Below are 12,314 nucleotides of genomic sequence, written 5' to 3'. Positions count from 1 at the left end.
AACAAAACCCAGGGGTCGTGTCGAGGTTGTTTAGGATGAGAGCGAAGACACAGATGTGATAGATGAAGTCTTTCAAGCTAGTGAGTTGGTTGAACCATACCGAGTTACTCCTTTGATTGACATAGAGGAATAAGATAAAGTCTTATTAATATTGATGCAGAGGAGTTGAATGCTAGAGCTCTACTAGTGGACTAGAGAATTTTGATGAAGAAGATGATAACCACATTGAAATGTACAATGAAGCTGATGATAGCAATTCAATTGAGGACGAAGATAAAAATTCTAACTAAACATGTTATGAGGCCTTATTTTCATAATGTAATATTAAGGATGATATTTTAGAAATTGTCAGCTCTTGTAATTGTGTTGAGCATGTTGAAAGGTTGCAATTCAAGATTTTGTGCTAGAGGATAGAAAACAATACATGGAGGAACTATAAAAAATTTAACAGTTTCACCGACAGCCTTACCAACAGACTGATACCTGTCGGTATTTCACCAAGAGTTGGAAAATAATTATAGGATTTTGCCACAATTACTGATAGCCTTACCGACGAACTGGTACCCATCGGTATTTTACCAAGAGTTGGAAAAAAATTATGGGATTTTGCCATAATTACCAACGGCTTCACTTACTGTAAGCGCACATCTCCAAGCGCATGCTTATCAGAGGCATGGTCGGTCGGCACAGTTACTGATGGCGCATTTACTGATGGCTCGAAAAGTCAGGCAAGATTTTTGAAATTTTTGGTGTCATTTTCAATTAATTACCAATGGAATTTAATGCCACTGACAACAATTAATGTTCCATTGGTAATGCCATAAGAAAAATTGCTATATAAAAGCTCCCCCCCTCCCGTTTGGTTCATTTTTCTCTCAACTCTCATCTTTATTTCTCTTCTCCTCTTCCTTTCAGTTTAGTTTTTGGCTTCTCCTCTTCATTTCAATTTAGTTTTTGGAAGAGATTCTATTTTTTTAGTGGTTGGTTTAAACATATTAAAAGGTATGCAATCTTTTTTTTCTTTATCTTTGTATTTTTTTAATTTTTATTATGATTTTTTTTGTGTTCTTTGTTTTGTATATTGTTTGTAGATAAAATCTTATAATCAACACACCATTAAGGTAAGTATTTTTTATTCCTAAATTTATTTTGAATTGATGTAGTGTTTTTTTAGTTTTGTGTATTGTTTATTTTGTATTTAGGATGTTTGGTGTAGTGTTATTTAGTTTTTTCATTTTATTTATTAGTTTTATGATATTATTGTTTGTATTGTAATAATTGTTATTGTTGAATTTATGTTTGAAATGTGAATTGAAATATAGAATTAAATTTAATTAGTTTATATTAATTTTAGGATATTATTATTTGTATTGCAATAAGTGTTATTGTTGAATTTATGTTTTAAATGTGAATTGAAATATATAATTAAATTTAATTAGTTTATATAAATTTTAGGATGTTATTGTTTGTATTGCAATAAGTGTTATTGTTGAATTTATGTTTAAAATGTGATTTAAAATATAGAATTAAATTTAATTAGTCTATATTAATTTTAAGATATTATTATTTCTTATGTTGTTTTTTATTTTGATTAATTTTAATTATTATTTATGAATTTGTATTGATGGTAATTGAAAATATATAGATGTTGAATTACTATAGATGTTAGGTTGTATAGAGTTGATTTTGCAATATTTGTGTAATTATCAATATTTGTAGGTTTTAACATTGTTATCAAAATAATCAAAGTTAATTATGTTATAATTCATATACATTTTTATAAATGCATCAAATGAAAACTACAGCATGTTGTCAGCAGACGATTGCAGCTAGTTCTTCTAGCAGCGAAGAGGACATCTTCTTAGGTGCTAATCACGGTGATGCATCTGTGCCAACTTGTGATACTACCTCTTCTAGTGCTGTTTCACAGCACATAAGAGGTGGGCCTTCACAACGGGGTCAATTTACCCACAAGTACCAGGCACAATGGAAGGATGACCTCTCAATGTAAGTTTGTTCAGATTTTAGTTTTTTTATATATACTTATAACATAATTTATGAATAACTGATTAATTTTGTAGTATTTAATTTCAAGTTCACAAATATTGAGGTTGTCCAGGCAATTACATTGGCGTTTAAATTGTCGATGAAGATTCTATTATTTCAATGGAGTCAGGTCTCCAGACATCCTGAGTGGAGACCTAATATCAATGCTTAGTTTCAGCAATTTCAGGTAAGTGTTAATTTTAAATTTCAAGTTTATTTTTAATAAATAATTTTTGAAATGTTATATCTTGTACTATTTTTATTTTTAATGAATTATTTATATACATAGAATAAATTTGAGTAGGATAGTGTGGACAACAATGTTGTCAGGAGGGTATAGGAGAAACACGCAACAACTAAGTAATATCGAAAATAATATTTATTTTTGATTTAAAATTTTATGTTCTAAATTCTAATTAATTACTATGGAAGTAGGCTGCGTGATTTTTGGTATGACACCCAAAAAAAGGCGAAAAGATATGAGAGGGACAACGATCTTGAAGGATGGAATGAGGTGGTGGTTTGGCGGGAATTCAAACCGCCATTCATCTCGAGAGATATATAGGCGGCATATATTGAGCATGTGACGTCTGAGTGGTTCTCATGACACTCACAATCTGAAGTCGTCAATAGGAATCGAAAAATTCATGGTTTGGTGACCACACACACCAGCAGCTCTGTCCCATTTAACACACATGCGAAGCGGATGATAAGATTAATTTAGATGAAATATATCGTTAAGTAATTTGTTGTTGCTTATAAATATATTTAACTTTCAATCTTTTTTCCTTACAAGCTACATCTCTTGAACGCGAACCAAGTCCAATGGAGCTATTTATAGAGACACACATGCGGAGTCAAGACCGCCAAAAGGGGGTGCAGTAGTATGTGGATAGTCGTGCTCAGCATTTTGTGGTATGTTCGTTCAATCATTTTATTTCATAAGTTATTATTTTCTTGAATTGAAAATAATGATTAAAAAAAAAATTCAAGAGACCTATAATAGCCGGTTGAGAGAGAGATATGGGAATGATCCTTCGACCCATCTAGATTTTGATCTGGATTTGTGGATGAAAGTTGAATCGTCTAGTGGACTCAATAAAAATCAGGTTTACGGGTTCTCCAACACTACGGTCAAAAACTTGCGGTCAGCCCGTAGTATCTTAATCGTTGGGAGCTCTCCATCATTTTCAAGCACCCAATCAAAGGAGTTCTTAGCCTTGAAACAACAATATGAACGCCTCTCGACAGATTATACTTAACTCCATTAAATGGTCATGGAGATTTAGATCAAAAATGGATGATGATCCATGTGTTGCTTCTTTTAGCCATACGATCCCGACAACAACCAGCATCCTCCTTCTCCTCAAACTCCGCCGCTATTTTAATTATTTTAATTTTTTAAAAAAATATTTAATTTGTAATGAATATTTTGATGAATATTATTTTACATTTTCAATGTTTAATATAAATTTATTTGGTTATTAAGTTTTTTTACTATTAATAAATAATTTAAAAAATATTTGAAATAAATACTGATGGTATTTTAGCAAGAGTTGGAAAAATTTACAAGTCATGCCACAATCACCAATAAATAAATTCCATCAATATTGACCCCGACTATTACTAATGGATTTATTCTGTCAATATTTATCAAAGTTGATAATATTTACTGCTCATGCCATATTTACTGACGGCTAGTCCATCAGTAATTACTGTTGAAAATACAGACGGAATAATTTCTTGAGGGAATTTTTTTGAGCACGCTAAGCCGTCTATAATATCGTTAGTGTTCCATCGATGGGTTTTTTTTTTTTAATTGCTGACAGAATGAGCGACAAAAAGAGAAATTACTGATGATAACATCCTCGACGGATGTATTTCATTGGTGACAGCGTCAATAAAAATTTTATCAACGGGTTTAGTTTATCTCACCGACAAAATTAATCTGAAATAAAATATGCAAATTTGATGTTCACATCCGCAGTCGTTTCCACTCATTAAAATTTATGTATTTTTTTCTTTGTTTGTTGTTGTCTTTGGCTTCTATTTGCATCAGTAACTCTCCATTCTTGGATGTCACATATTATAGCAGCAGCACAAATTATATTAAGATTTTTTCATCTAAAATTCGTACTCTAGACTACTAGTGTACACAAATATTCAACATGCTATATGTTACATTGCTAATTACTTTAAAGACATCATCATGATATTTTTAGCACGTTACATGGAGCATCAAGAGAAATTCACTCTTAACCTTACAAGTGAAAATTAGGGGGGGGGGGGGGATGGGGCTGAAAAAGAGAAGGAAGAGATAATACGTCTTAATAATTAGAAATCAACTTCTACGCAGGCGAGTCTTCAAATATTGACCTTTGTGTTGCCAACTCACAAAGTAATTCTTCACTTGCCATTCATACTTCCTTGTGTTCATAACGCATCCAAGAATGGCTCCTGATACCAATCCACTTGCATAACCTATCACCACCACCTTCCAACCAAATTCAAGTGGAGATCCCGAGCCTTCATCTTCTTTAGGTGCTGGCAACGAGTCCTCACCATTTCCACATTTTTTTGATAAAGGCTTTCCACACAATCCTGAATTCGCATCAAATGAAGTGCTGTCAAATGTCTCGAATTGGTTTCCTCTTGGTATTGGACCTGATAGAAGATTGTGAAACACATTAAAGACCGCGAGGAAGGTGAGCTGTGCAAGTTGGACAGGAATCTCTCCAGAGAGTTTGTTCTGAGAAAGGTCCAAAGCTTCAAGCCCTTTCAAGTTGGACAAGGATGGAGGGATGTGACCAGTGAGAAAGTTTTTGGAGAGATTGAGCAAATACAGTTCTTTGAGATCTCCAAGGGCATCTGGAATTCCTCCTTCAAAACGATTGCTTGAGAGATCAATAGCTGTGAGAAATTCTTGGATCTTCTCATATAATGTCATCACGCCTTTATTGGTCATTGTCATTGAGTAGTCAAAATGATATGTCATTCCATACCGTGGTAATTGGAAACTTGAGACTACTTGCATGTACAACGGGCGTTCTTTATAGATAGTTTTCATGGCAGACCAATTTCGAAAGTATTCAAGTGGCAACTTACCCAAAAAACAATTACCAGATAGATCAACAATCTGCAACCTCTGGAATTCAAAGTTAGCTTTAGGTTTCCCAATCACGCCATGAAGCCTATTGGATCTCAAAATCAGAACCCTCAACTTTGGCAAAATACCCAACCATGAAGGGAAGACATCATTTATCTTGTTTTGTTCAATATTGAGAATCGCTAGCTTGGGACAATTGACTAATGATTTTGGTATCTTCCCTTCCAATTGGTTTTGACTGAAATCGATTGCCCTCAATGCGCAGTCACTTGAGAAAGCTTCAGGAATGTCACCGCTGAAGCTGTTGTTGCGTAGATCGAGTACTGAAGTAGAGTTGCTTATGTTTCCTAAACATTGCGGAAGCTTGCCACTCAAATTGTTGTTAGACAATTGGAGGATAACAAGAGATGTCAGATTGCAGATTGCTGGTGGAATTTCTCCATTTAAACGGTTGTCTGAGACTATATAGATAATAGTGGAACGTGGTGGAATTGGAAGGGCTCCATCAAGCTTGTTGAAAGAAAGTCTCAGATAGCGTAGATTATTCCATGGAAGAATATCAACGGATTGCTCAAAACCTGTCAGAAGGTTGCCAATCAGATTTAAATGCCAAAGAGTTTCGGTGCCCAAGTTCATAAACCATGTTGGTATGTGCCCCTCAATTTTGTTTCCACCGAGTTCTACAAACTCCAAGTGATTTTGACCATGTAAGAAACTTGGAAACTCGCCTGATAAATTGCATCCACCCAAACCTAAAATTTGAAATTTTGGCAGAGCAGCACTATCATTGTTGTTACCAATCACAGACAAATTATTGTCAGATAATTGGAAGGAAACAAGGCTTCTTGACTTAAGAAGGCCAAATTCTACAGTGCCACTGAATAAATTTTCTCCTAGGTTAAGGGTTTCAAGATTGGGAAGCCTAAAAATAGACTCTGAAATTGGACCGTGCAGTTTGTTGGATCCAAGTTCCAGTGAGATTAATTGGGTTTGGTTTCCTATCCAAGATGGAATTTGACCAGTTAATTCATTCGAAAGAAGGTTTAACTGGGTGAGCTGAGTCAAGTTTCCAAGACAGGATGGAATCTCACCGTATGAATTGGTTCGGTTTAAGCCTACAAAAGTGAGTTTGGTTAGATTACAAAGCCAATGCAAGGTTCCGGAACTGAAATTATTACAAGAAAGCGACAGGTAAGTAAGTTGAAGAAGGTTGACAAATGTAGAAGGGATTTTCCCAGAGAAACTGTTATGAGAAAGGTCCAGATAGTTCAGTGTCGTAAGGTTACCAATTGAAGATGGTATCACCCCTGAAAAATAACATTTTGCTACATCAAATTCTTTCAATGATTTGAGGTTACCAATGGATTCCGGTAGATGACTGGAGAAACTTGTTCCTGCGAGCAACAATAATTCAAGGTGGCTGTCCCGGTGAAATTCCGGCAAATATCCCATGAGATGTGGATTATACCGGATACTGAGAAAGCGAAGGTTGGGTAATTGGAATATTCCCATGGGAAACTCTCCCATCAATCCACAATCCCTGAGAAATAGAGATGATAAAGAGGATAAATTTGCCATGATTTGAGGTACCTTGGATGATATTTCCACTCCGCTGAGATGGAGCACCTCCAAGTTGGTTAATGCTCCAACTAAATCTTGCAGACCAGGTTTTTGGAGCTTCAAAGAATTTAATCCCAGATCAAGGAAAACCAACTTGGAAAGCTCTAAGACCTCTTCTGGGATTTGACCAGAAAAGGAAGAATATGAGAGATCTAGATCAAACAGCCTTGAGAGATTTCGAATCTCAGAAGGGATTTTAGAGTTGTTGAAGTCGTTATCGGCAAGGTTCAGCCTTCTGAGCTGAACAAGGTGGAAGAGGCTGCTATTAGAGTCGATGGAGCCATAAAGGCAGCTTCTACTGAGGTCAAGGCCGATCACATGACCAGAGTCCATATCGCATTCAACACCATCCCATGAGCAGCAATCACCGCTTCCTCCATCAACTTTCCATGATGCAACCTTGGGATAAGCAGAAGAATCAGAAGAAGCTGACCTATGAATGACAAGGCTTTCCTTGAACTGCAACAAGGCATTACCCTCCTCAGCATGGCATAGTGGCTGCGTGGAAGGAGAAGAGTGACAAGCTCTATGATGAAAAAACGAGAGCAAAAGGAGCAAAAGCATTCGCATAGTTATATAGACAAAAATATTCAGTCTAGGGCGTTGTCTTGTTGGCGAAGTTAAAGTAGCCTAGGCCATTGTCTTTTTGGGAAAGTTGAAGTAGTCTTCTTGTCGGAAGACTTTGGCGCTACTGGAAGTCTATGTATTGTCTTGTTTCGGTGAATTCCAGAGCAAAGTGTGGAATGGAAAAGTGAACTGGCCCTTATCACCAATTAACATGGGGTATGGTTAGTAAGATATAAATGCAAAACAAAAATGTTGCACTGTTTGTCCTCGTATAGATCAAGCGCATTCTTGATGCATATATAAACAATTCAAGAAAAATAACAAATATAAACAATACCTAATTTTGGCTAATAAAATTATCCTGTAAAATTTTAATTTAAAATTTTATTATTAATGTTTTTTTTTAAATAATCTCTTGAAATATAAGGTAAGCAAACTTGTTTATTCTAATCTTAGACTTGAATTGAATTATAAAAAATAAAATTTCTAATAGAAATTAAATATGATAAAAGCATCATAAAAAAATATTTTTTAAAACTAAATTGAAATAATAATAGCTAAAGGAACAAATATTTTGTTCCTAAAAATCTTTTTGCATCAATCTCCTCATGTTGAAAAGAATTTATTCTTAAGTTCATATTATTATTATCTCAATCTTGTGGATTTTTAGTCAAGACTTTTCAACCTTTTTACTTTCTTTGCTTTAAGTGCATAATAATATTAGATTTTAACTTCAATCATTTCATGTTAAAATTTGCATAGAAAATAATAGTCATTAATTATTTCTCTTTCATTAACTTCTAGAATAATAAGGACATCATAGATCACATCATCATTATTATTACTATTATTGTTTATATTATTATTATTAATATAGTCATTATCAAAATAAATTTTATAAATTGATAGAAAATATCAATTAACATGTATTTCATCATAAATGGAATCACCAAAATCTATATGATATTTATCTCAATCAAGAAGTTGTTTCTCATCTGCATATGTCTTTATGATTACTTTCTTTATGATCCTTTAATTTTTTCTTCTTTATCTTTGCTAATGAATAAAATAATTTTTTAACTTGCTTTTGCAATTTTATCACTGTTAACTAACTTGTCAACTATGTAATTTGCTTTTATATGTCTTTTATTATTAGTTCATAAACATTTATTTCTCGGGATAGAACCTCATCATCCTCTTTTACAAAAACATGTTCTATTTGTAACCACCTTTTTTAGAAATGGTTATTTAACATCACATAATAATTAACCACCATGAATATATGGGCTATAATATCAACTAATACAAATAAAAAATAAAATAAAATAGAAAGCCAACAAGTTAGAATAAGAGAAAATCATAGTCGAAAAGGGTTTTCGCACAAGAATCAAAATTCATATTTTATTGTTGTAGGCCAAATCAAAAGTTTTTTATGAAAAAAAGAATGTGCAGAGATTTTCAATACATTTTTTTACATCAAGAAAAAGTTTTAAATGTAAATCAAAAAGTTGATGCATATATTTAATTAAATAAATCAAGAATCATATATGCTAATAAATACAAAAAAAAATTATTAACACTAACTAAAAACTAAGATGAAAAGTTGAGAGATAAATATAGATCAAGATATTTAATCTTGCAATACAGGTCATATACCTCGTATGGGGTTAATTAATAGCATTAATTTGGATTGAATACTTTATTTAATTAAATAAAAATAAAAAATCAACATACTCTAGAAAGTGATTAAATAAAATTCAAGCAAAAAACAATATTATGTAGGGTTGCACAAAAACAACACCGATTAAAATTAGAAAATAATTTGCAATCTTGTTTGAAAACCAAATCAAAATTAAACTGCATTTTATTAAAAAAAATTATTTATTTATTTTATTTAATCTCAATTAAAATTGATTAATCGTCAGGCATCCTACACATATATTTAATTATCCATTATAATTAAAATTCTAAATGAAAAAAATTAAAGTTAAAAAAGGTGCTAAACAACTAGCACATTAATGAAAAGGGCCACAAAGGTTGATATAGGGTAAAATATTTTTATTTAAAAACACCTAATAAATATATGTATAATGCCAATAAACTAACTTGTTAACTTAACACACTTCTAAAATTTTCATAAAAAATACAAAATCAAATCAAAAGAAATTTCTCATTGATCCCTATTCTACTTTTTCTAATAAGATAAAAAGTAAAACACTTGAATGGAATACCTCTTATCAAATAAAACTTATTAACATCAAAAATAAGTTTTTTATCATCAAAATATGTCCAACCAACTACTTTCTCTTTCCTTCAATATTTTTCAATGAGTTTCTCTATTCTCACCCAATCACAAGAACTGAAAAATGAATAAAATGATGTTTTAGACAAAAACAAAACTGTGTCAAACAAAAGAACCAAAAACAAAATTTTTCAAACTCTTAAGCCATAAAATCCTAAAAACACACTAGACAAACATTGTTTTAAACAAAAAAAATCATTCTTTGCCTCATACACAAATTTACTCCTTGAAAAATAGTTTTTTTGTAGCCATTAATACCAAATTGTTTTTTGCAAAATTAAGTATCAATCCAATGTCTTAAAAGTTTTTAGACATCTTGATATTTAGATAAAAAAATAAATCAAAATAAAATATAAAATCTAATTCCAAACTCACGTATTGTAAAAGAATAAATTTTAATGAAGTTTGTTTTTTATGATCGAGGTAAAAAAAATCCCTCATCTTTAAGATTTTTTTAATTTAATTATTTTAATGAGTATTGATCGTTCTATTATGGTATTGTAGTATAGCGGGCTTGTGTCTTATAGTCATTTGGAAAAAAAAATAGCATTTTAATATAAAAAAGGATGTTTCTAATTTTTATTGAAAATATTTTTGGAAGTTGTTAAAAAAAATAAATGAGAATAGTAAATCAAGTTAAATAAGTAAAAGTTTTTAATTTTTTTCTAAATTATTATTATTATTATTATTGATACTTTTACCAAAAGAATTTTGATAATTTTTTCCTTTTAATGAGTAAAAGGTTTTAATTTTAAAAATCTCGAAGCAATGTATGGATTTCCTTTTCTTAAAAAGTAAAATGTTCTGAAAAACCCTTGAACTTCCTTAGAAATGATGAAAATATCCTCGTGGCATGTGTAGCTCACAAGCAACCACTATTGAAGGGGGAATTCTCTACAAGATTCCAAACCAAAAGGGGTAGATTTTGGTATATCTCAATGAGATGATTCTAATAATGGTAGTGGGAGTCATTGATGGCTAATAAGAAAGAATTGACGGTTTGAAACTTTGAGTGGCTGAAGATAACATAGCCTTTCTCTTGAAATATAAGGTTGTAAAGTCGATGAAAATCAATTGAGGTTTTGCTCACAAGAAGGAGAAGAGTCCTTTTTTGGTTGTTCGATGACTTAAGATGACCAAAGTTAGGAGATCTAAAGAGAGAGAATTGCCAATGAGAGGAGAGAGAGAGTCTATAAGGTTTGCTAAGGTGAGGATACAAGCATGATAATCTAGTGCACCTAGAGCTTGTGGACTGTAAATCACTTCTGAATTGATTTTTCAGATATGATTCGTTTGATTAAAAAATTGATATAACAGTCCTGATTGACAAATACTTGTTTCAGTGTGATCAGATTCATGGGATGCTTGGTACATTAGGTGACATGGCGAGATATGATCAAAGAACATATTCTTTAAGGGCTGAGATGGATTTGGGTTTTAATCTAGTATAATAAGCTCTATTAGATTAGATCCAATTAAGGGTTCAGAACTAATACTATTAGATCTAACAATTACAATATTTTTGATACCTTTTGAATTGTTTTTTAAAAAATCAATATCTTACTAGCATTAAGAAAAACTTAAAAAACAAAACATCAATAATATCTTTGAGTTATTAATATTCATATTAACTTTCTTTTTCTTGTTTCTTTTTGCAAACATTTCACTGGAAGCCATTACTTAGGAGACATGACATTTATGTCCAAGAAACACGACAAGAGACATAGAGTGGTCTTGAAGAAAATTTTCAATTGTATTAACTGCTTTGTTGAAAAAAAAATTTAATTGTATTAACTGCTTTGTTGAAAAAAAAAAGCTTTTTGATTTTTATTAATTTTTATGTTATACACACACGAGTAAAACTAAAAATTCAAATCAGTATTAGAAAATGATCATTTTTTATTACCGCAAAATTAATTTCAAACACCAAAAAATATTTTTTAACCAGTATCAACCCGACGGACCTGGTTTTGAATGAAAATAATGGTTTTGACAAAAAAATGACATGAAACTCATTTTTTATCCTAGTTGACATGATTTGACTCGTATTAATATGATGGAAATAGTTTTGATAAAAAATGACAATATTGAACCAAAACAGCTTAAAACTTTTTTTTTACCCCGGTTGACATGGTATGATTTGTATTGCCAACTGTGATCGATTTTCATTGAAAATGACAGTTTTGACTCGAAATGGTCTGATACTCATTTATTATCTTAGTCGACATGGTTTGACTCATATTAACCTAATGAACTTGTTTTTTATGGGAAAAAGGAGGTAGACTTGAGAAAAATATATTTTTATATTTTTAAATTTGTCTTAATTCTTTTTGGATTTTTCTAAATGAAACTAGAAATAAAATAATATACAAGAAAATTTTGAAGAATCCAAAATTAGGTTATTATAAACTCCAACAACTAGAAACTAGCCCAATCACTTCATTAGCCTCGTTAGGATGCAACCATGAAAAATTCATATTTTATTTAAATTTTTTTCATAATTTAATCAATTATATTTATAATTATTAAACCTAATTTCATAGGTTAACTTAGACTCTGGAATTTAAGGTCATGGTCATGTTTAAAAAAGAAGAAAATCCAAGTTGCATTTGACCCGAGAAGCCCTGAGCAACCCGCCGGATCAATCAAGTGTTGGGATTTGTCATTAATAGA

General features: G+C 31.5%; 2 protein-coding genes across 4 annotated transcripts in view; one reads left to right on the top strand and one right to left on the bottom strand.

The window, feature by feature from the left end:
* Positions 1–4,204: 4,204 nt before the first annotated feature.
* LOC105115373 (receptor-like protein 12) lies at positions 4,205–7,339 on the bottom strand. Its single transcript, XM_011012234.1, has one exon. The coding sequence runs from the start codon at positions 7,334–7,336 to the stop codon at positions 4,388–4,390; it is 2,949 nt and encodes a 982-aa protein (XP_011010536.1). The 5' UTR covers positions 7,337–7,339; the 3' UTR covers positions 4,205–4,387.
* Positions 7,340–11,357: 4,018 nt separating this feature from the next.
* Positions 11,358–12,314, top strand: part of LOC105115374 (chromatin-remodeling complex subunit ies6-like) — a 14,161-nt gene continuing 13,204 nt past the window's right edge. For all 3 annotated transcript variants that reach the window (XM_011012235.1, XM_011012239.1, XM_011012240.1), the window contains exon 1: positions 11,358–11,369. The gene's annotated coding sequence lies outside the window, so the exon portion shown is untranslated. The remainder of the gene's footprint in view (positions 11,370–12,314) is intronic.

This window comes from Populus euphratica, unplaced genomic scaffold (assembly GCF_000495115.2).
Source record: "Populus euphratica unplaced genomic scaffold, PopEup_1.0 scaffold689.1, whole genome shotgun sequence".
Classification (NCBI taxonomy): domain Eukaryota; kingdom Viridiplantae; phylum Streptophyta; class Magnoliopsida; order Malpighiales; family Salicaceae; genus Populus; species Populus euphratica.
Note: the sequence above shows the minus strand (reverse complement) of the source record. Positions and strands in the feature narration are given on the sequence as shown.

Coding starts and splice junctions, on each gene's coding strand:
- LOC105115373 (XM_011012234.1), bottom strand. CDS start 7,336: ATGCTTTTGCTCCTTTTGCTCTCGTTTTTTCATCATAGAGCTTGTCAC.